Source organism: Ptychodera flava, chromosome 2 (assembly GCF_041260155.1).
Source record: "Ptychodera flava strain L36383 chromosome 2, AS_Pfla_20210202, whole genome shotgun sequence".
Classification (NCBI taxonomy): Eukaryota; Metazoa; Hemichordata; class Enteropneusta; family Ptychoderidae; genus Ptychodera; species Ptychodera flava.
In genome coordinates, this window is record NC_091929.1 from 9,962,158 (window position 1) to 9,987,476 (window position 25,319).

Here is a 25,319-nt window from a genome sequence, read left to right on the forward strand (position 1 = left end):
CTATAATTACAATTGTCCTCAAAAACTGTGCTCAGCTTTAAATCTATCCTGATCTAGCTCGATCGAATACGGTGCGGAGCTCGCGCGGAGAGGGCCGCCATTTTGTTTGTTTACCCTGAGAGTTGCCATGTCAACAGTCGTCGCGCGCGACATCGCTGTCACGCCAGGCGCTCACTGCCTGTTCAGGGGTAGACCTTGCACAGTGCCGGCGCCTTGCGAACGGCAGAATGTTTGCTAGAGCTTGGCCAAAGAATACGATAACTTTAACAGGAAAACCATGGGAAAACATTACAAGGCTCAACATTTTATTTCCGTATTTGGCAAACAGAAATACCCGTCTTCCTCGAAGCCCTTCAATTTTTTTACGTCGGCGACATCGCTTCGCAGGCCGGGAGCGGCAGTCACTCTGTTTGTTTACGTTATTTACCAACGAATTGCTAAGGTAGTTTGGGAGAACTCCTAAACCGATGACGTTTATCGTGCATATCTTGACGTTTACCGTAAAATATCACGGCTGATATTTAACGTTGAACATCACTAGGATGAAGCAATATGGGCATAGGTATAATTATGATAATTACTACTCTTTTTGAATATGCAACAATAATATCAACATTATAAGTTTCAATTGTGAATCTAGATAAAAATTGTCATCTTCGGTCACACGGCCATGTCTAGTAACATTGATAATATTATGATCTGCTAAAACTTTTCAAAAGCAACAAGCTGACCAAATTTTAATCAAATCTGATCTTCAAATGATATAGAATTCGGTTGATTTGGGTATGCGCGATACAGCGACCAACACCTTAACATAACTACGTTGATTTTGTAATCATTTCAATAAATTTCGCTTAGGAGTCTTTTGGTTACTTTTTAGAGTCTATCAACCAGTAACAGAGGTACGTATTTTTCGTATATCTCGACGGAAACTTTTGTCGTTTTCTACCTGTGCGTTTTCCATGCGGAAAGAGTTTTTGCCGGGTGCCCAACGGCTTTCCAAATGATCAGCATACTGTTTTGTCGCACCAGAACGAACTAGTTTTTGTCCCTAGTCTGGTCCCCTGCCCTCTTTCTACCGCTGGCTGCACTGAGCTAACGAAAAGTGACGGGTATGCACCTGCCATTTTGCCCAGATTTTGGGCAAAATGGCGGATGCGCGTGGCGCGTGATGTCAGGCTGATATGTTCGAATAATGACTGCGCCCTTGACAGTAACTCAACAATAAAGCAGGGAGGGCAGTTACATGAACATTACACACAAGTCTTCAAAAATCAATCTATTTCATTATGCAAAACGTCGTACGAGCTGATATATTTGTGAAAGAGCGTACTTCATCCGAATGACAGAATCGAGTTAGTTTTTTGTTTGTTTTTGAAATTTGAAACAACATATAACACTGCAGCGGACACAGCAGACGCAGGTGCTCCTCTTAGCCAATGAACATATTCCATAGTGTCGTCCAATCAGTGCCGTGAATAGAATTGCGCATACCTGACCCTTTTCGTAGAAAGGGGGCAGGGATGGAGCCAGACTGGGTTTTTTTCCGCACTGCACATACTCCTCATTTGAATAATTTTTTATCCGCAAAAGAATTGACTCCTCATTTGCATATTATTTTTTACCGCACAAACGTCCCAGAGCAGCATCAGAAGGAACTAGTTTGTCGCACCGCAAATACTCTGTAATTGCATATCGTTTTTCCGCAGCATATATAGTTTTTATCGCACCAAACATGCTCATTGCATATGGTATTTTTTCGCATCCCACATTTTTGCAACAGACTGTGTGCAACCAGAGTAAAGCTTGTTGTAGCTTCAAGTTGTATTTTTTTTCCCGCAACGTCTGTATGTTGTAAGTTTTGTACGCGAGTATATAAAGTTTCCGCGTCGGCTTCACATTACCAGCGTCCACATTTGGCAAATGCGGCCGAAAAGGACGATGAGATTTCGTGATGGCAGTTCAGTGCGGAATTGTTATCAATGAGTTTCTACGTCCGTATGTTGATTATGAGTTGCAAGAGATTTCGCGTCCGCACAAGCTTTCGTTTTTTCCGCAATCGCAATAAGGTATTCGCCGCCAGAGTTATCATTCGACATCTCACTGAATGCCTCATAGATTGTCACCGCTGCGGCCAGTTTTCATCCAAGGTCAAGTTGCATAGTGTTAGCAATGTTGACGCTGACTGATATTTTGTGGTCGCAACATAATGTGGTTTGAGTTGTTGTTGTCGCATTTGAAGTTGACGGCGCTGTTAAAAGTTATGTTGTAGCCGGGTGGTATTTTTTCGTGTATTTCAATGAAAACGTTTTTGTTTTCTACCTAGGCATTTTCAATAGGGAAAGAGTTGTCGTCGAGGGGTCCCCAACGGCTTTCCAAATAAAGCCTCTAGTCAAGCGTCTGCCATGACAACGTAGTGAAGTATTTAATACATAAACTTGTGTGTTTAGTGCACCTCTGACTTCATACGGCAGACGGGGTAAAGTAAAACGTGTGTAAATATATACCTTAGTGACATCGTTAGCCGGAACTGATTGAAACAAAGTCCATTGTTCAGCGGTTACCTCGGACACTTGGGGCACAAACACTACTGCAGTTTTATTTACGGCTTTACTCCAACATCTGCAGTAGGTATAATCGTACCCATGGTTTATGCTACCAATCGATAATGCACAATAAACCGCCAGTCAGACGTTTAATTTCTCCCAATTCCATCAACCTTATTTTCAATGGGGTTGGTGACGGCAACGATCTGACTAGACCAAATATATGTTGAGTGGTATGAAGAATGTGTCTGTAGTGATACATGCTGGCAGAAGCGGCTCGCGCTTGTACCTCCATGGGTGAAATTACCTGCGTTGAACATATTCCCCAAAGCTGCCTCACAGTATGGTGTTTGTCCAATACACTTTTGAAGGTGAAGGGAGTCTGCAAACCCAAGGCGATCTTGGCGAGGTCTTTATCATGTTCATATTATATCTGTGAATTTTTGCTCCCGAAATCGACACCTTCCATTACATGACAATTAACTATGTCAGTGCGCATACGTAATTCCCCCCCCCCAAGCTGTTGCGAAGACCTAAACAAAGCGCCTAACAACGCGATACAAGGAGTCAATGCTTCAACGGCAGCTTTATATAACGATGAAATGAGACAAATATAGCCCTCATAGAAAGCGTTAACCTCACAATATTCACATCAAACTCGCTGTGAGCATACAGGTTATACCTCCATGCTGTAAGCGAGGTTTTCAAAAGACGTACCCTGCTCTCCGAGTTGACGCAAAAACACTGTACTGACAATGAAAGTCGCCATAACCATATCGGATAGCAGGTACGCAGGTATACGGTCTTATTACAAACGGAATATTATAAAAATCTGTGTGCCTTTGGTTAATGTAGTAAAAAGGATCTCGTAATTTGCTCGACATGGACGAAAATGACCGCTCCTATATCAGGCATCTGTGCTTCCTCCTTGGCTGAACTATTTGGCTTCACTGCCAAGGCAGCCATAAATGTATCTATTGCATATCCCCCACCTATATGTATCTTAAGTTTTCCTTCATCGCAGATATTTCATATTTTTTCACAGTTGCTTTTTGTTTCTTACCTTTTATCTTGTTCGCTTAAAAAAACTTTGTTGATCTGAATCTCCGAAGACTGTATGTTCCGCAAAAGTTAGTTCCTTATTGTAGGATTGGTTGGTCTCTACCGACACCTGCACAAACGCGAAGTGTTTGACTACAGTAAATAATAAGATCTTATGTTACTCGTCAACAGAACACGCCTCTCTCGTTGTCATATAAGTTGCCAACTTAAAAGGCGGAACGTCCATGGCGAAAAATCTTTTGACATTCAAGTCAATCTTGGCCCCTGGCAGGAAGGTTTTTAGCTAGCATAATATCAAATGCTTTGATGAAGAGTTGCTAAGATACCTACTGTGAGTGAATAAGCCGATCAGGAAGAAGTAAAAGACGCAGAAGATTTGCGAGACTTCCAGGTTGTTAAATGTAGAATGTGCCTCGGTGACAGGTATTTGGACTCTCAAACTTTTACAATTCTTTTCTGATCTTCCACTCGTAGGAGTTCATTCTGAAGCCTTTGGTGTAAGAAAACTTTTCGCCGTCATAGTTTTTCGAAAAGTCAAAGTTGAAAATTTTATCCGTAGAGTACACAGGGATGGCACCCATTTTGAATTTCAAATATCGGTAAAGCTTATTTATTTATTTATTTATTGGTCACATTTCTTGTAAAGTTCTATTGTTTTTACTACATCGCTGTTGATGTAATTCTTTATTCTAATGAAAAGATAACAAAATTTTTGATTTACACAAATATATAAGCTTACAACAGAAAAATATAAGAATCATAACCATGTTTTACATGCTCATAGGGCAGAGATGTGACAAGGAGGTAGAAATAGCTTATGTGAAGCTAATGTAAATCTGGCTCCCAGCTTGAGTAATTTGTTTCACTAGTGGTCCCGGACTTTAACGCTTTATTTTGAAACAGAGCGTTTGAAATATTCCTTGAGGAAAGAGTGAGGAAAATATCTTTCACATTCGAGGCGCATACTGCCTTAAGTAAAAGGTACACAATCGTGTATGTTGACGGGTGAACGAGTTAGCCCGGGATAATAAATGACCTTTTTATTACTACATGAAAAATCAACGTTCTTGAGCCTTATAACATATTAATGACGTCGAAATATAAAGTTTCTCTTGTGTCCTTTGTTGATCACACTGAACATGCCTCAGGTGAAAACTTTTACATGCCTATCAAGTTTCTTATCGGATTCCACATTTCAGACTTCGGGGATTCTATACGTAGCGCGACTCTAAAACTAACCATCAAGCTGGATGAGGAGCGGTCTTGTTACATAGAACAATAGTTTACGATTACGCATGGTCTTGAGAACTGCATGAAATGTACAAAGTGCAGATAAAAGTGTACATTTACACCACTGTTATACAAAGAATGAACAATTGCTATTGTTCAGCGATTTCTCTCCATGCGAATAAGTAATGAATCTTCGCTTCCGATCATCAAATCTGCAACTGTATACTTATGACTTTAAAAACGGTCGATACCATCAACGTATGATAAAAATTCACCTGCTGAATAAACCTGTTGAATTCTGACAAAATAATTCACTCTGTTTCTTATCCATCACAGTGGTAGCATGTATGTTTATTCAAATTGAAGCAAATAGTAACAGAATAAAGGTCTGTTTCAACAACATTTATATATAGCTATTCTCAATCTTAAGGCCATTAGTACTGAATAAACGAAATTATATTTCTCAATCTTAAGAAAAACAAGGAGTATTGACAGCGGGATCGACTTATAAACCTTTATCAAAACCACTAATATTTATTAAAGTCATCTATTTTCTTCTTGAATACTTTTTTCTCCCGGTGACAATAAAGTTCATTTGCTGAAACTCATTTAATCAATTCTGTAACGTGCAGAGAAAACGAACAAAAGGGTGAATCAGCAGTTTCCGTTTTAAACAAAATTTATTACAAAAATAAAACTAATTGCTAAGTTAGGGATAGAATACAAGCTTTAAAGTGTACAGACTACTTATCTCAGCTGGGACGGCAAAGCTCCAGTCTCAGAGTTGTAACAGTCAGTCGGATATGAATGAACAGTCCTTCGGCTTGCAGGCTTGTAGTTGCACAAAGTCCACAGTATAAATCCAGCGTTGGCAGTGAAGGTCTTGAAAGGTCTTGAGAATGACTACTGCTGGAGTTTAGTAACACACAAGAGACACGATCCCAAAAGTCTGACTGGAAGCTGAGCAGTCCCTTTTATAAAGGCATATAAGAACAATCTAGAACTTTTATTGACATGCTAATTACTGTTCTAAAATTATCTCCCTTACACAACTAATCAACTTTCCAGAACATTCCAAACATGACTAATTGAATTCAAGGTTGTGAGGTCATCAAGGGCAGTGACCTTGAGAATGTTCTAGACTAATTGAACTCAGGTCATGATGAGTGTGGGGGAAATGACCTACATAACACACCCCCTCTTCAAAAAAAAAGAAAATTTTTCAAAGAAAAATCTTTCTTTTGCAAATGTAATCTTGAAAAAGATTTAAGTACTCAAATTTTGTTTTACTCTAAAGTAAAATTTCTTGAAAGTGAACAACAATAAACTCTAAATACGAGAGAGACAGTCTGCAATTAAATTGTCTCTGCCTTTGATATGTCTAATGTCAAGATTAAACTCCTGTAACATTAAACTCCATCTAAGCAATCTCTGATTTTTGCCTTTAAATTTCTGTAGAAATACAAGAGGGTTGTGATCAATATAAACCACTATTGGCTGATTTGAAGAAGTAACATAAACTTCAAAATGCTGTAAAGCTAATATCAAAGATAAACACTCTTTTTCAATTGTAGAGTAGTTTCTCTGGGATTTGTTAAATTTGTGTGAAAAGTAGCAAACAGGATGTCCCATGACTATCTTCTTGCAATTTGTTGTTGGAAAACTTGAAATGGCACTGAATTTGGCATAAAGTATGCACGGCAAAGTCCGGTTATTTTTACTGAGTTCGATAAAGTCACTGTTCGGCAAATACTTGGCTTCCTCCTGGAGATATTCCGCTTTCGCAGGATTCAGTCCGTCTGGATGTTGTTCCACTGGATTACTGTCGCAGACATCTTCGTTGTGGTAGATGATGTTTGTCCTCGTTGGAACATCTTGGAACAAATGTTCATGGATTGGTTCTTTCAGCTGTTGTTGGTGTTCTGGCTGGAGGTGTGCCAACTTTGTAGACTCCAGCTTCTCCAGGATTTCTGAGTTCTGAAGCTTGACCGAGCCCAGCTTTAAGTTTAGAGTATTTTCACTCAAGTCAGTTTCAGTATCACTATCTTCATAATGGTTTGAACTGACTGCACTGACAGGCTGAGTTATAGTAGGATTATCCCTATCAAAATATGGCTTAAGCATATTTATGTGACATAGCTGTTTTTGTTTTCGCCTGTCAGGTGTTATTATGATGTAATTTAAATCACTCAATTTCTTATCAATTAGGTATGGCCCAAAGTAACGAGCATGGAGTGGTTTGCCAGGAACCGGAAGTAGAACAAGAACTTTTTGACCTGGTTCAAACTTCCGTTTTGAGGTGTGTTTTATCATATTTGGTTTTCATTGACTGCTGAGATGACTCAAGATTTTCTCTGGCTAATTCACATGCCTTACAGAGTTTTGTACGAAAATCTGACACATATTGCAGAATATTCAGACAATCTCATCGTCTGATAGGAATTTCTCTTTGAAGAGCTTAAGTGAGCCACGGACTGTGTGTATAAATACAAGCTCAAATGGGCAAAAACCAAGAAACTCTTAAATGACTCTCTAAAAGCAAAGAGCAGAAAGTGAATTTCTTCATCCCACTGTTTCTCAGTGTCAAAACAGTAGGTCCTAATCATGTTTTCTCAAAGTTTGATGACATCGCTCAATAGCACCCTGACTTTCTGGATGATAGGCGGATGACCTATACTGTTAAATGCCTAGCTGATCCATTACTTGTTGAAAAATTCAAGACACAAAGTTGGAGCCTTGATCGGACTGGACACATTTAGGGAGGCAAAATAAAGTGAGAAATTTGACTAAAGCTTTCACTATAGTCTTTGTCTTTATATTTCTCAGTGGTATGGCTTCTGGGAACCGAGTAAATGTACACATTATTGTCAGCATGTACTCATTTCCTGATCTTGTTTTTGGTAGGGGCCCAACACAGTCTATTAGTATCCTACTAAATGGTTCTTGAAATGCAGGAATTGGCTGTAAAGGGGCCTTTGGAATGGTCTGATTCGGCTTTCCTACCATCTGACATGTGTGACAAGTTTTACAGAAATGTGTTACATCCTGCCTGAGATTAGGCCAATAAAAGTGACTGAGAATTTTGTGATAAGTTTTCCTGACCCCTAAGTGACCAGCCCAGGGGGTTTCATGGGCCAGGCGCAATATTTCAGCACGATAGGGCTTTGGAACAACAATTTGATGTTTTATAGCCCAATCGTCATCAACCAAAACATCTGGAGGTCTCCATTTACGCATGAGAATACCAGATTTTGTATAATAGGAAACAGAGCTATCTGAAGTTTTATCTTCATCATCTACCCTGTCAAACAAAGACAAAATATCTGGGTCTTTGTGTTGTTCTGCAATGAGATTTGATCTAGAAAATGTCTGACTTTGGTCAGCAGAAGTTTTACTGGAAGTTTCAAATCCACGAGGGTAACGGAATGATCCGTGTCAAACACCTGACTGAGAAAGGTGTCATTTAAGTCAACATCTGTGACATTATTTTTGAGAGTATTTTGATTCTCGGAAGTTTTCTTTGACATGGCTCGAGTAATGGCACATGAAGGAAATAAATCGGGTATCTCTTGTTCAATTGGCTCTGGATCCTGATCTAAACTAGGATTATCAGTCACAAGTGGATTAGTAATGACCTTGTCCCCAGCAAGGTCGTTTCCAAGAAGAAGGTGAATCCCTTCAAAAGGCAAAAAAAGGCCTAATACCTAAAGTCACAGGTCCAGAAACAAAGTCCGAAGACAAATAGACATTATGGAGAGGAACAGGAATGTAGTCATTACAATCTACCCCCTTAATAAGAACTTTAGAACCTGAAAATGACTTTTCAGAAAACGGCAGGGTATCTGCCAACAAAAGAGACTGGGAAGCCCCGGTATCTCTTAAAATTTTGACAGGGGTAGCGGAAGAGAAAAATCACTAGAAAGTGATATAAAACCATCATGAATAAATGGTTCGAAAATACCCATAATGCTATCTTGAGAAGAATTGACCTTGACCTCATTAATTGGGGATAAGAGGGGTTTAACCTCAGAAAATGTGTTGCACACATTATTAGACTCTAATTGAGTTGATGAAGAAATAAAGCCGGTGGGCTTAGATCCACTTTGACCACTTTGACCTTCACGTTTTCTTTTCAATTTGAAACAATCTGACATTAAATGGCCGTCTTTCTTACAATAATTACAAGAAAGTGTACCGAACTGTTTGTCAGAAGGAGATTGAGACTTGGGATTTGATGATGTGGAAGTGTTACTTGAATTTTGTGAACTGTTGTCATTTGATTTCCTACTGTCCTTTGAAAAATTCTTGATGAAAAGGACGAGTTAAATTTACCTGCATTGTTTCTGTATGAAAAGGACTGGGATGGTTTGCTGAGAAATGAAGATTTGTGGGTCAATGAATAATCATCGGCCAAACGTGCAGCAACCTCTAATGTATCTGCCCTTTGTCATTGATAAATGTTTTGATGTCACTCCGGATGCACCTTTTAAATTCCTCAATCAAAACAAGCTGTCGTAATTTGTCATAATTCTGACTGACCTTTTCCGAAGAACACCAACGATCAAACAGTTGTTCTTTTGTTCTAGCAAATTCAACATAAGTTTGATCCTTCACCTTCTCACAATCCCTAAATTTCTGACGGTAAGCTTCAGGCACCAACTCATAGCCTTGAGAATTAATTCCTTCACAGAATCATAATCTGAAGCCTGCTGTACTGACAACTGAATGTAAATTTCTCTGGCTTTACCCACCAAAGCACTCTGCAAAAGCATAGACCAGGACTCCTTAGGCCAATCCAGACTCTGAGCAATTTTCTCAAAATGAAGGAAATATTTATCAACATCCTTTTCTTGGAAAGGGGGAACTAACCTGAAATGCTTAGTGATGTCAAAATTGTCTGAAGGGAAGAATTTTCCTGACTTTCTAAGCTCTAAACGTCTCATTTCTAACTGCAGTCGGTGTTCTGCTAATTCTCTTTCCTTTTCTTTTTCCTCTCTTTCTTTCTCCCTTAATCTTTCTTCCATTTGCAATTCTTTTTCTTTCATTTCCAATTCCCTCTCTTTCTGTCTTTCTTCCATTTCTAATCTTTCCTGCCTATCTTTCTCTCTCTGTCTTTCTTCCATTTGTAATTCTTTCTCTCTCATTTGTAATTCTAGTTTCTTGATCTCCAAATTTGTCTGCATTTCTAATTCTAATTTCTGAGTTCAGAGGTAGACTCGGGCTCATAATCTTTTAAGGCAGACTCCTCAAAATGGCCTGATTTAACTAAATGTTTTGCAATCTTGAACTGTATTTCTCGCTTGCGCATAGATCGTTTAACTTCTACCTTAAGGAAATTGGCCAGTGTTATGAGGTTGTCTTTTCTGAGGGAATTAAATGTGTCCTGATCAAGGTCATCCATAAATTCGTCTGGTTTAAATTCCGCCATGATTGGATTTGGCTGAGTTCACAGTGTACAGTAGTTTTGAAAAAGCAGGCAAAATGTTGTCAAACGGCTCAAAATATTCGTCTCCCGGACGAGCCCCCAATTTGTTACGTGCAGAGAAAACGAACAAAAGGGTGAACTCAGCAGTTTCCGTTTAAATAAAATTTATTACAAAAATAAAACTAATTGCTAAGTTAGGGATAGAATACAAGCTTTAAAGTGTACAGACTACTTATCTCAGCTGGGACGGCAAAGCTCCAGTCTCAGAGTTGTAACAGTCAGTCGGATGAATGAACAGTCCTTCGGCTTGCAGGCTTGTAGTTGCACAAAGTCCACAGTATAAATCCAGCGTTGGCAGTGAAGGTCTTGAAAGGTCTTGAGAATGACTACTGCTGGAGTTTAGTAACACACAAGAGACACGATCCCAAAAGTCTGACTGGAAGCTGAGCACGTCCCTTTTATAAAGCATATAAGAACAATCTAGAACTTTTATTGACATGCTAATTACTGTTCTAAAATTATCTCCCTTACACAACTAATCAACTTTCCAGAACATTCCAAACATGACTAATTGAATTCAAGGTTGTGAGGTCATCAAGGGCAGTGACCTTGAGAATGTTCTAGACTAATTGAACTCAGGTCATGATGAGTGTGGGGGAAATGACCTACATAACAATTCCCATGTAAAAAGTCACACGAAATATATATTTCAATGAGTAATACCTGAAGTGTATGCTAATTAGCTATTCGCACATATATGTAAAAGGCAAGGATCCGAGACTAAAGATTTTAGAGAAGCCGACGATCAAATTTCATGAAGTTCTGATCCAAATTGATTGAAAGTGCACAACAACAATTCATTTCTTAATGTGTAAAACATGGAATGTTTCCAAAAGTTGAGATTTCGACCAATTGATGCGACTTAAAGGCTATATTCCCTAAAGTCATAAAGAAAATAACAAAAAAGCTACAAAGCTAGAAAACATTATTCCAACTAAATCGTTAACGCTGCAACTCGTGTGACAACCACTGCCTAATTCGCAATTCTTTAACTTTAAAGTGTTTCTTCAAAAGCTTCAAATATTTTATAAGATTAGTTGGATGTACGAAGGGTAAATTTTCTCATTTAATCAGTGATAATTACTCTTTCCGAATATGCAGAAAAAATATGAACATTTTAAGTTTAGAGGTTGACATTTTAACGTTTCAAACATGAATTTAAACTATAGTTAAACAAAATTTTAAGCAACCGAACTGACTAAATTTCAATAAAATCTGATGATATATGTTCAAAGGATTCAATGTTGGTTATACAACTAAATATACACATAAACTGATTCTATACATTTGTCAAATACGTTAGTATACGCGTATGTACCCTTGGTTTGCAAAGATCTGCATTACGTATATTCTTATGCTGCGTAGATCAACGCAAAGTATACTAACGTTTTGCAATGTTCCATATACAAATATATACAACTAATACGTATACAAATAATTTTGTGTTCTATATACGTCTATATACCTAGATATATTGAACTTTTAGAGCAACCCACACTTTAACATTATGTAATCTATTCAACAAATTTCGTTCAGGAGTCGTTCGGTTACTTTTTAGAGTCTAGCAACCAGCAACCAAGGTACGGCAATGACGTGGCGCCTTTTCTGGTGCCGTACAGTTCAAATTTGTAGAAACCAGACTCCGGTAATTTGATTGAGTACGATATACTTGTGTCGTTACTCGTGATTGTAAGACAGTTCTTTTTCTCCTCCTCGGGAAGTCGAGAGTCGTTTTTCAACAAGTATGGGGTGGTGGTGATCGGTTCTAGCGCTTTGATGGTTATAACACATGTGCCATTGTTTGCTACAATCACCGAGGATTTGTGTTCAACAAGTTGCAGCCCGAGATCAATGAAATGGTTAGTCGCTCCCCAGGAACCATTGGCCGAAGGATAAAATTCACCTTTCCATGCTGCATTTGCTTCAAGCAGCCAATTTCCCACTGCCGAATATGAACCCTCCTCATTTCTGTTCTTTGCAAAAAGTTCGAATTTGTAGTATCCCTTTTCAGGAAGTCTTGCGTGAAAAATGAACTCACTACCGTCGGTTGCTGAATCGGCAAAGACAAACTTTGTAGCTTCGCTATATTTTTCGCCATTCTTTTCCAAATGAAAGAGGAACACCACGTCGGGATGTTTAGAAAACTGAATCTGACAGGACCCATCGGTGGCAATAATTTTTGAGGAACCAGAGTATTTGACATCAAGCTTGTAGAACTCTTCACCAGGCCCCCAGAGATTTCTTGAGTGAGGAAATTTCTCATCGATCACCGCGGCTTTCGAATTTCGAATCATGAAGTTGGCACCGTGCCAGTATTTGCCATCATCGCGCAACTTTGCCATAACGGTGAATCGATATTCGCCCTCATACGGCAATGTGATGCGATATTTCACTCTGCGGTTATTTTTCTCGCCGCACACATGACCTTCGACCTCCGACTCTCCTCCAGTGAAGGAAATCAACTCAGCTAACAGTTGCTGGCGTTCATCTGGAAGTTGTAGCTCTAATTCAGCTTTTCCTGTGTTTGAAACTATGATGGGTTCTTCCTGGCCGATGACTATAAATCCCTTGCTTAGAAATTCGTCATTGGCGCCCCAGACGTCGTACGCTGCACCAGAGGGGAACGCCGCGGAGGGTGTGTTGCCTCTGTTCTTAATCGTGTAAGACAACACCCACTGAGACATAGACTTCAAGTCCTCAGATGTGTTCATCGGATTTACACCAACCACCAAGGTGAAATCCCCTGCATGGGGAAACCTAACCTTGCATGTGACTGTATCACCCTTTCTGTAGCTTATGACGTGATCCGAATACTTTCTTCCAGCTCTCGGTATTGTATTCTTCTCATTCAAGTCCGTCAACTTGGTCCAAAAACGCAAATTCTGGGTGTATGGGCACTGAACTTTCACAGATATTTCATTTTCGTTGGTTTCAATCACGCCTTGTTCATGGCTTAGGGTTTGCATGTTAAACGCATAGTAGGCACAATCTCGCATGGGTACATCTGACCAGACATTTAAATCACTAAATGGTTTCTTCAGATACTGCTCGTTGGGGGCGCCCTGTCCTGAGCCTTTATCAACCGGGAAATGCTTTGAGGCAAACATTTCTGGATCGCTGATGAAATAGTATTCATTCCACTTTCGAGTGTAAGCCATCTTACCAATCTCCTCAACAAACCCTAACAATGAAAATAAATGATATTAGTAAATAACTGCTGCTTGTAATGAAAACTGTCTGAATTGTAAATAAAGGTTAAACGACATCTGATAGAATTTGATATCGTAATAGATATAGTGCCACTCTACTATCTATGATTGCGTACGTACGTTTAGAATATTGGGCGGAAAATAATTTTGAACAGGCAGGTCTTGCATTCGCTTTAAAATATTTAAGCTCAGTGTTCATAACCTTATCGTATTATAAAAAACCGCGATAACTGTTACAGTCGCTATCTCGTACGTGTAGAAGGGGATTCTTCATCCAATTTCGGAGTCCTATGCTCAGAACACGTTGGAAAAAGCCATCCACCTCTCTGTAATCACATCATGCCATTCATTGATATATTGATAGCCATGACGTTGAGATCAGTTTTGTATGTATATGTCACGTGACCATCAGCTGAAATTAATGTCCAAATATGGCGAGCACATAGAAATATAACACGAGACTAATACTTGATAGCAAGATGTGCACACCATTTTTCGTTCAAGTACATTGAAGTACAAGTCCAAATTTGAATCTATATTCTAAGTCTATTTGTCCCTTTTCGATGAAATGGTGAGATGCATGTTGATCTTACATTTTGTAACAGACTTACCGACTGATCCCGCCGCCCATGTACAATCGCACAGGTACCATTTTCCATTGATTTTTATCTTATTCCAGGCGTGGTCGGTTTTGATTTTACCATTTTCCATTTGGAAAGCGTCCCCTGGCTGGTAGTCACCTCCCTTCGAAGCACCAGACAGACTTTCACATTCCAAGCCTGCCAGACTACAGCGAACAGATTAAAAATGAGCACTGTATTAAGGTGGAGAACAGCAACACATTCACGTCGTCATACATCGTCATAAATTTACACTGAAATAATAGTTTCTCAATGGCAATCAGCTTTATATTTCGTTTAAAGCAGTAGGCACCTCGAAATTGAAGGTCTTAAACATTTGCTCGAACTTTCAATAAAGAAATTACATCATTTTCCTACAGGCTTCCAAGTCGAAAGAAAACTAGGTTCAAACATGGAAAATGTAGAACTATAGAAAGAATATTCACCTCACATGAAATGCAAAATGGACACTGGGCCTCTTAGGTTAACGTGAACTTTCAATTTTCACAGAATAATGTGTGAAAATTTTATTCACTCCATAGTTTAAAATGAGCCCTAAAGTGGTGACCAGATAATTATTGTGAAAATTTGAGGGTCCGAATATCCCCAGTGTCCGCGAGGATTATAAACTAAAACAATGTGAATCGCGTAAAACCAAATGCGATGTGTTTCTCTGGCGATGTGCCTCAAAAAGTGAGATGGGAACAACAATATTTCATATCTACACACTGTCAATTATAACATAATTTGTAAAGATAAATTGCAGTATTCTCAGTTTGCATAATCATGGAAGTACACATAAACATTGTGTGGGCTGTCACGTTGATTGTACAACTTATTGCTGTTATAATTTTGCAATGAAATTGATACCCATTATATCAACAGTCGAAGATTTTGGTCTGATGTACCAATACTGTGTTTCCAATCGGCATACTTACTCACAAAGCATCTTGAAAAGGCTGCTATAACCTTCGCAAACAGCCATACCACTTTTCAAAACCCCCTCGGCGGAGTTGTCACCTCGTTCCTTGTTTCCATAATAACCTTCGACGTCATATTCGACGTTCTGCGCCTCCCATCGAAAAAGTAGACGGAACTTCTCGAGGTCATTTTGCGCGATTTCGGTGAGATAGGTCACTAACTCAGTGGGAGAATTCTTAAGATTTTCAGAAGCCTGGAGAACAAAAGAAGAAGAAAAAAATGCGTCAACATATGTGGTATTTTGTTTAAAATGTCACAAGCACAGGTGCTACTGTATGTTTCTATTGGTGAATGCATTAGGCTTGGTTCAAGTGGGTAAATATTCATTTGCAACAGTTTCTCTTTTGTCTTTTCTAGTTCATACAAACCTATTTGGATTTGGCAGCCCAATCGAACGCACTACCTTTGTGCAGACTAGTGGGTTAGTTTTTGCCTGTGATTTCGGGTTGGAATTCCCTGTATAACGCTCACCCTACTCATTCCACTGACACACGTTTCACATGAAACCAGAGCACAAATCATCGCGTTCACCCCAGTCACACGTTCACAAATCACAGACTCGTACTGAGTCTAATTAACATTCATCAATATCAGACGAAGTGTTCCCTGCCTCAATAGCATAGTTATCCAATTCTTTCATGCGTTCATAGTTAGGAATCAACTTTTTCTTCTCTTCCCAGAAGGTATCTTCTATATTCAGCTTCTGGGCATCGGTAACAGGTTCAGTTTGGTCGATAGCAGTGATTGGTTGAATCTTTCGTTTCGTTTCCACTGTTTTTGATGACGAACAGCCCATTCTAAGTAAAGATTAAAATTACACTTTCATGAAATTAGAAATTCTTGTGCAATGAGAGGTTCTGCTACAAGTTATTTTGCTGTTCACAGCGGGTACGGCAACATTCTAGATGGCAACGCCACTGTCATACAAACACAATACTCAAATGGAACGTTAATTGAATTATTTGAATCTGCTTATTTGATATTATATTACACCTTTGCCGATACCAGTGAAATTGGTGACGTCATTCCCCCTGGATTATTACTGATAATGTATCCGATTACCAAGTGTTGTGGCCCCCTGATGTTTTTGACGCATACAAACTCACTGGCATGGCCAAAACTATAAAATAGAAACAATAATATGCCCCATGCTGGTCCATAATAGACGAGAGCAAACTTTGTGCAGACTGGTGGGTTAGTTTTATTCTGTGATTTGGGTAACACTTCCTCGTATAGCGTTCACCGTACACATTCCACTGACACACGTTTCACATGAAAACAGAACACAAATCATCGCGTTCACCCCAGTCACACGTTCACAAATCACAGACTCGTACTGAGTCTAATTAACATTCAACAATATCAGATGAAGTGTTCCCTGCCTCAATAGCATAGTTATCCAATTCTTTCATGCGTTCATAGTTAGGAATCAACTTTTTCTTCTCTTCCCAGAAGGTATCGTCCTGTACATTATGTGGTGCAAAGTTGGCTTTCGTCCATTATTGGCCGCCGGAAGGAATAGTATATTATTGCTTAAATACAACGCCTTCCTAAAATTCACTAATAATGTGAAATTTACAAGATTTTCAATGTTGATAAAATCGGATTTGCGCATGTCATTTTTTGTCTCCGGCAACAACAAGTCCGGTAAACTCCGGCTCGAGAAGGCCTCGGATAGGGATTTACTAAGGTGTTAGGAAATTATGGGGTGTTTCTGTCTTTTCTTCTCCTTTGAAATTGCAATCGAATACATTTTCAGATTAAGTCCGAACCGGAGTTCGACGATGTTACCATTGTTGTAGGCACGAATGGCTGCACAATGCAAGTTGACCGTGCACCTTTTGACATAAGATATGTTTACCTGTTCGGGGTCGGATAATAATCGACGACAGTCGCTCAGAGCAGACACACATTTTGTCTAATAACCGTATTATTCGTGAAAGGGGGTATACTCAGGGCTGCATACATAGATTTATTGTGAAGTCATGAACTCGTATAACCCTCTAGTCAAGCGTCTGCCATGACAACGTAGTGAAGTATTTATTACTTAAGGAGCGTTCAGTTATTATGGCCGGGGTGGGCCGGCAAATTCTTCCTGCGCATCAGTCAAAATAAGTGAACCCCCCTACCCATTGCACCAAAAACTTGATGACCACCCCCCCCCCTTTTAAGATGACAAAAATTCCATGAACCACCCCCCCCCCCCCCACATTGCTTGAGTAAAGCTGCACACACAAACACTTCCGGAGGGGGGCGATAGAATAAAAAAAATTATCGGACTTTTTCAAATGACCCTCCGTACAAACTCACAAGTTTTAATGTTCAAATTTCCACTTCTAAATTGCTATAATTTTGAAATTACCCCTCAAAGGAATTGGACAGAAAATACAGGTGGATCACAATATTTTTGCACAAGCGTGTGTGATATTTAAGCAATAAAGCACACCCAGCGATGGTATACCACGAGATTTTGACCAGTTCACGACATATATGCACGAGGGATAGCGAGTGCATATATGAAGTGAACTGGTCAAAATCGAGTGGTGTACCGTCGCTGGGTGTGATTTATTGCTATTATATCATAACAGTATATTGCAATTCTGGCGTGTAACGTCAAAAACGGATTTTTGCTCAAGCTGAGAGCTCGCGCGTATGCCAGCCGTGGTATATCACCAATATACCACGGTTCTTTTCGCGTCTCGACCAATCAGATCGCTGTACTTGCGCCATCAATATACTGGTACGATATAATTGGATTTAATTGATAATCAGCTGTTGATAATGTTGATCTCTGAGAAAACCATGTAATACTTTTTTCAATACAAAACTATATCTATGCATTTATAGATATTTGGATAATTAATATAGATGTAATTAATTGGAATAGAGTTGTTACAACTGATATGTGGACAAAAAATTGACTTTATAATTTCATCAAAAATGTTCATCTATTATACATGGGAGTCTATTATAAAATTGTGAATAATATTTTTTCCAATGAAAAACTTGCTATACTCATGCATGTACAGACGTTGAATAATTAACATAATTGTACTTGATTAGAATATGATGGTTGAAGTGGATATTATGAGTACAAGAAATCTGATTTCGGGATTTCACTGAAAATGTTCATCCACTATACATGGGAGTCTACGAGGAAACTATAAATAATTTTTCCAATACAAAAATACGTCAATCTGTGTATTTATGTACTCTCGATTATTAATACTAATGTACTTGATTAGACTAGGTGGTAACAAATGGACTGTTCGCCAGAAATTGGATTTTGGAATTTCACTGAAATATTGATTCACTATACAGTGGAGTCTATGAGAAAAGTATGAATAAATTTTAACAATGCCAAACTAATTACTTTGTGCTTTATAGGTGTTTGATAATTGATACAAATGTACTTGATTCAAATAGGGTATTTGGAAGTTCAGATGTGGACAACAATTATGATATTGGAATTTCACTTAAAAGTATAATTTTACTTTTCATGGTACTGGTAGTCTACAGGTAACTGTTAAATAATTTCCCTTTCAAAACTTGCTATATATCTAATATGTAAGTGATAGGAATTGTTTATTGCCCTCTGTGAGCTCGATTTTACAATACGACAAGCCTCAGAGTTGCCAAGTCAAAATGTTCATATGACAGATAATTATACTTTCGTTCAGATTCACAGTTAAATGACTTCAGAGAATGAAATCAAGCAGCGAATCATTTTTATCTCCCGGAATATTTCTGTATGCTGAAACTGCTTTTTGACGGGACGTATACTTATGAAAATTAAGTGACCCCCTTCTCAGCTGTCTAAAAATTACATGACCACCCCCCCCCCCCACTTTGCAGTTTTCAAATTTAAGGTGACTACCTGGAATTTGCCGGCCCACCGTAACGCTCCCTTAAACTTGTGTGTTTAGTGCACCTCTGGCTACATACGGCAGACAGGGTAAAGTACAACGAGTGTAAACATAGACCTTAGTGATATCGTTAGCTAGAACTGATTAAAACAAAGTCCATTGTTCAGCGGTTTAATACCTCAGGCACTTAGTGCACAAAAACTACTGCAGTTTTATTTATGGCTTTGCTCCAATATCTGCAGTAAGTACAATCGTACCCATGGTTTATGCTACCAATCTATAGTGCACAATAAACAGAGCTGTCGCAGCGTAAACCATTGAGGTCAAGGGAGACACATACCGCCAGTCAGACGTTTAATTTCTCCCAATTCCATCAAACTTATTTTCAATGGGGTTGGTGACTGCAACAATCTGACTTGACCAAATATATGTTGAGTGTTATGAAGAATATGTCTGTAGTGATACATGCTTACAGAAGCGACTCGCGCTTGTACCTCCATCGGTGAATTGCCTGTACTAAATATATTTTACTAAGCGACTCCACAGTATTGCGGAATCAGATTGTGTTTGTAGGCAATCTTCGCGATATGCGATGTCTTGATCACGTTCAAAGCATATCTGTGGATTTTAACTTCCGAAATCGACACCTTCGTATGCATTACGTTACAATTAACCTATTTCAGGGAGCATGCGGAAGTTTCAGAACCCCCCCCCCCCCTCTCGTTGCGAAGACCTAAACAAAGTGCCTAACAACGTGATTCAAGGAGTCAATGCTTCAACGGCAGCTTTATATAACGATGAAATGAGACAAAAGCCCACATAGGAAGCGTTAACCTTAACAATATTCACATCAAACTCGCTGTGAGCATAAAGGTTTTACCTCCATGCTATGAGCAAGGTTTTCGAAAGACGTACCCTGCTCTCCGAGTTGACGCTAAAACACTGCACCGACGATGATAGTAGCCTTAACCATATCGGATAGCACGCAGGCATAGGTCGGATTACAAACGGAATATTATAAAAATATGTGTACCTTTGGTTGAAAAGATCTCACAATTTACTCGATATGGACGAAAATGACCACTCCGTCATCAGGCATTTGTGCTACTGCCTTGGCTGAACTACTAAGGCAGCCATAATGTATCTATTGCATATGCCCGCTTATATGTAGCTTAACTTTTCCTTCATTGCAGATATTTCATATTTTTTCACAGTTGCTTTTGGTTTCTTACCTGTTATCTTGTTCGCTAAAAACAGACTTTGTCGATCTGAATGTCCGAAGACTGTGTTCCGCAAAAGTTAGTTCCTTATTGGAGGGTTGGTTGGTCTCTACCGACACCTGCACAAACGCGAAGTGTTTGACTACAGTAAATAACACGATCTTGTGTTACTGGTCAACAGAACACGCCTCTCTCGTTGCCATATAGCAAGCCACAGGCGGAACCTCGATGGTGGAAAATCTTTTGACATTCAAGTCAATCTTGGCCCGTGGAAGGAAGGTTTTTAGGGCTAGCATAATATAAAACGAGTAGATGAAGAGTTGCTAAGATATCTACCGTGAGTGAATAAGCCGACCAGGAAGAAGTAAAAGGCGTACAAGATTTCCGAGACTTCAGATTGTTCAATGTAGAATGTGTCTCGCTTACAGGTATTCGGACTCTCAAACTTTCACAATTCTTTTCTGATATTCCACTTTTAGGGGCTCATTTTGAAGCCTTTGGTGTAAGAAAACTTTTCACCGTCTCAGGCGAAATTTGATTGTTTTTCTCCGTAGAGTTAACACAGGGGTGGCAGCCATTTTGAATTTCAAATATCGGTAGAGCTTTTTTATTTATTTATTCCTCACATTTCTTGCTAAGTTCTATTGTCTTTACTACATCGCTGTTGATGTAATTCTTTATTCTAATGAAAATATAATAAAATTCTTGATTTACACAAATACACAATCTTACAACAGAGAAAAGGTAAGAATCGTAACCATGTTGTACATGCTCATAGAGCAGAGATGTGACAGGGAGCTAGAAATAGCTTATGTGAAGCTATTGTAAATCTGGCTCCCAGCTTAAGTAATTTGTTTCTCTAGTGGCCCCGGACTTTTACGCTTTATTTTGAAAGAGAACGGTTGAAATATTCCCTGATGAAAGTTTGAGGAAAAGTTTAAGTCTTTCACATTCGAGGCGCATACTACCTCGAGTAAAACGTACACAACCGTGTTTGTTGACGAGTGAACGAGTGGGCCCAGGATAACAAACGACCTTTTTTATTATAAGATGAAAAGGTCAACATTCTTGAGCCTCATAACATATTAATGATGTCGAAATATAAAGTTTCTCTTGTATCCTTTGTTGATCACACTGAACACACCTAAGGTGGCAAACTTTAACATGCCTATCAAGTTTCTTATCGGATTCCACACTTCAGACTTTGGACTCTATACGTCACTCGACTCTGAAGCTAACCATCAAGCTGGATGAGGAGTGGCCTTGTAACGTAGAACAATAGTCTATGATTATGCATGGTCTTGAGAACTGCATGAAATATACAAAGTGCAGATAAAAGTGTACATTTACACCACTGTTATACAATGAATGACCAATCGCTATTCTCCAGCGATTTTTCTCCATGCGAACAAGTATTCATCGCTCTGATCATCAACTCTACAACTGTATACTTATGACTTTAAAAACGGTCGATACCATTAACGTATAGACAAAACTTGAAAAAATAAACCTGCTGAATTTCGACAAAATATTTCACACTGTTTCTTATCCCTAACAGAAGTAGTAAGTATGTTTATTTGAATAGAAGAAAATAGTACCAGTCTGTGAATAAAGGTATGTTTCAACATCATGTATATATAACTATTCTCAATCTTAAGAGAAACAAGGAGTATTGACAGCAGGATCGACTCACAAAATTTTATCAAAACCACTAATATTTATTAAAGTGATCTACTTTCTTTTTGAACACTTTTGTCTCCCGATGACAATAAATTTTATTTGGTGAAACTCATTTAATCAATCCCCAGGTAAAAAGTCACACAAAATATATATTTTAGTGACTAATACCCGAGTTGCACGCTAATCAGCCATTTTCATGTATGTCAAGGCATGAGTAGCTGAGGATCAGGCTTCAAAACGTTCTGATCCAAATTGCTTGAAAGTACACAACAGCAATTCATTTCTTAGTGTCTAAAATGCAGCGTTTTCAAAGTTTGAGATTTCAACCAAGTGATGTGACTTAAAGGCTATACTTTCCCCGCCAAAGTCAAACAGAAAAAGACAAAATAGCCCGAAAGCTGGAAAAAATTATTCCAGCTAACTTGTTAACGCTGAAACTCGAGTGACAACCACTGCCTAATTCAAAAATCTTTACAACCATTTCCAGTAATAGAGCGCGAAGCCACTACAGTGAACTGAAATAAAACTGCTTACACTAATTAGTTTCAGCTGTAGCCGTGGCCACTTTGGTGTTGAACAAAGCTACTTGATACAGACAAAAAGTCTGCTTGTACAACGGCAAAACTAGCTCTGTTTGAGGCTGGGGTTGCAAATGAGAGTTTACGATTGGCACCCTGTGTTCAAGATTAAGATACAATGTAACATATTACCATGCACTTGTCCATGTACAAATCTTTTTTATTTCAACTTCCCCAGACAAACTGTCTGCATGGGACATACAATGTTGTCGACTTTGCCAGCTGGCTACAGCTGAAACTAATTAGTGTGAGCAGTTTTATTGCAGTTCACTGCAGTGGCTTCGCGCTCTAATACTGAAAATGGTTGTAATTATAACAGCATGTTTCTTCAAAAACTTCAAGTATTTTATAATATTACTTGGTTGTGTCAATTATTTTATAAATGTAATTTTTCTCTTTTAATCAGGGAAAAATATGACCATTTTAAGTTAAGACGTTAACATTTTATCTTTTCAACTATGGATTTAGGCAGAAAATGTGATTTTAAGTCACGTGACCATGTCTGTTAACATTGATAATATCGTGATATGCTATAATTTAACAAAAGCGATAAGCTGACAAAAATTTTAATCAAATCTAAGCATATATCTTCAAATGATATAATGTTGGTGAATTCGGGTATGCTCGATACAGCGACCCATAGCCGAACATAATTGCGTTGATTTTGTAATCATCTAACTACATTTCGCTTTTTAGAGTCTATCAACCAGCAACCAAGGTACGGCAATGACGTGGCGCCTTTTCTGGTGCCGTATAGTTCAAATTTGTAGAAACCAGACTCTGGCAATCTTATTGAGTAAGATATACTTGTGTCGTTACTCGTTATTGTAAGACAGTTCTTTTTCTCCTCCTCGGGAAGTCGAGAGTCGTTTTTCAACAAATATGGGGTGGTGGTGATCGGTTCTGGCGCTTTGATGGTTATTACACATGCGCCATTGTTTGCGACAATCACCGAGGATTTGTGTTCAACAAGTTGCAGCCCGAGGTCAATGAAATGGTTACTCGCTCCCCAGGAACCATTGGCCGAAGGATAAAATTCTCCTTTCCACGGCACATGTGCTTCAAGCAGCCAGTGTCCCACTCCCGAATATGAACCCTCCACATTTCTGTTCTTTGCAAAAAGCTGGAATTTGTAGTATCCCTTTTCAGGAAGTCTTGCGTGAAAAATGAACTCACTACCGTCCATTGCTGAATCAGCAAAGACAAACTTTGTGGCTTCGCTATATTTTTCGCCATTCTTTTCTAAATGAAAGAGGAACACCACGTCGGGATGTTTAGAAAACTTAATCTGACAGGACCCGTCGATGGCAATAATTTTTGAGGAACCAGAGCATTTGACATCAAGCTTGTAGAACTCTTCACCAGGACCCCAGAGACTTCTTGAATGAGGAAATTTCTCATCGATCACCGCGGCTTTCGAATTCCGAATCATGAAGTTGGCACCGTGCCAGTATTTGCCATCATCACGCAACTTTGCCATTACGGTGAATCGATATTCGCCCTCATACGGCAATGTGATGTGGTACTTCACTCTGCGGTTATTTTTCTCGCCACACACATGACCTTCGACCTCAGACTGTCCTCCAGAGAAGGAAATCAACTCAGCTAACAGTTGCTCACGTTCATCTGGAAGTTGTAGCTGTAATTCGGCTTTCCCTGTGTTTGAAACTATGATGGGTCCTTCCTGGCCGATAACTCGAAATCCCTTGTTAAGAAATTCATCATTTGCGCCCCAGACGTTGTACGCTGCACCAGAGGGGAACGCCGCGGAGGGTGTGTTGCCTCTCTTCTTAATCGTGTAAGACAACACCCACTGAGACATAGACTTCAAGTCCTCAGAAATGTTCATCGGATTTACTCCAACCATTAAAGTGAAATCGCCTGCATGGGGAAACCTAACCATGCATGTGACTGTATCACCCTTTCTGTAGCTTATGACGTGATCCGAATACTTTCTTCCAGCTCTCGGTATTGTATTCTTCTCATTCAAGTCCGTCAACTTGGTCCAAAAACGCAAATACTGGTTGTACGGGCACTGAACTTTCACAGATATTTCATTTTCGTTTGTTTCAATCACACCTTGGTTATGGCTTAGGGTTTGCATGTTAAACGCATAGTATGCACAATCTCGTAGTGGAACATCTGACCACACATTTAAATCACTAAAAGGTTTCTTCAGATACTGCTCGTTGGGGGCTCCGTGTCCTGAGCTTTTAGCAACCGGGAAATGCTTCGAGGCAAACATTTCTGGATCGCTAATGAAATAGTATTCATTCCACTTTCGAGTGTAAGCCATTTTACCAATCTCCTTATCAAACCCTAAAATTGAAAATAAATGCCATTGGTGAGTAACCGTTGCTTACACTCTAATGACAATTGTCTGCATCATAATCAAAGATTATAAACGGCAAATGAAAGTTTTTGATTACGTCAAAAACAGTAATTCCATCCCACCCATCCCCTCACTGTCTGTGTTTGCGTATATTCCTCTTGTGGATCAGAAAATTCAGCGGAAAATAATCGTTTAAGCTCTATATGCTACTTTTTAACTGACAGGTATTACATCCGCTTCAAAATATTCGAGTGCTCTGTATGTACTCTAATCGTAATACGACAAAATATGATAATAGTTACAGTCGCTATTTAATGCGTCTGGAAGGGGGATACATCATGCAATTTCGGGAGCCTATGCTGTAGAACACGTTGGTAACAGTCGTGCAAGTTTGTGCAATCAAATCATGCCATTTGACAGCTGCGAAGTTTACTGTTGTATGTATCACATCATAAGCTCAAATTAATATCCAAATACGGAAAGCCAAGAGAAATATAACATTAGGCTTGT

The 25,319-nt window shown here is 39.1% G+C and overlaps 1 protein-coding gene across 4 annotated transcripts in view; it reads right to left on the reverse strand.

The window, feature by feature from the left end:
• Window positions 1-25,319, reverse strand: part of LOC139114052 (kyphoscoliosis peptidase-like) — a 40,498-nt gene that overhangs the window by 11,414 nt on the left and 3,765 nt on the right. Inside the window, exons 1-3 of one of the 4 annotated variants that reach the window (XM_070675568.1) lie at window positions 15,091-15,321; window positions 14,144-14,319; window positions 10,943-13,504 (exon numbers count right to left, since the gene is read on the reverse strand). The exons of 1 other annotated variant lie outside the window; for it this stretch is intronic. In XM_070675568.1, coding sequence (XP_070531669.1) covers window positions 11,871-13,504; window positions 14,144-14,319; window positions 15,091-15,137 — 1,857 coding nt within the window. In that variant the 5' untranslated portion in view covers window positions 15,138-15,321 and the 3' untranslated portion in view covers window positions 10,943-11,870. Of the gene's footprint in view, window positions 1-10,942; window positions 13,505-14,143; window positions 14,320-15,090; window positions 15,322-21,771; window positions 24,797-25,319 lie in introns of those variants that run through there. 2 more of the 4 variants (XM_070675559.1, XM_070675540.1) reach the window with 2 other exon arrangements.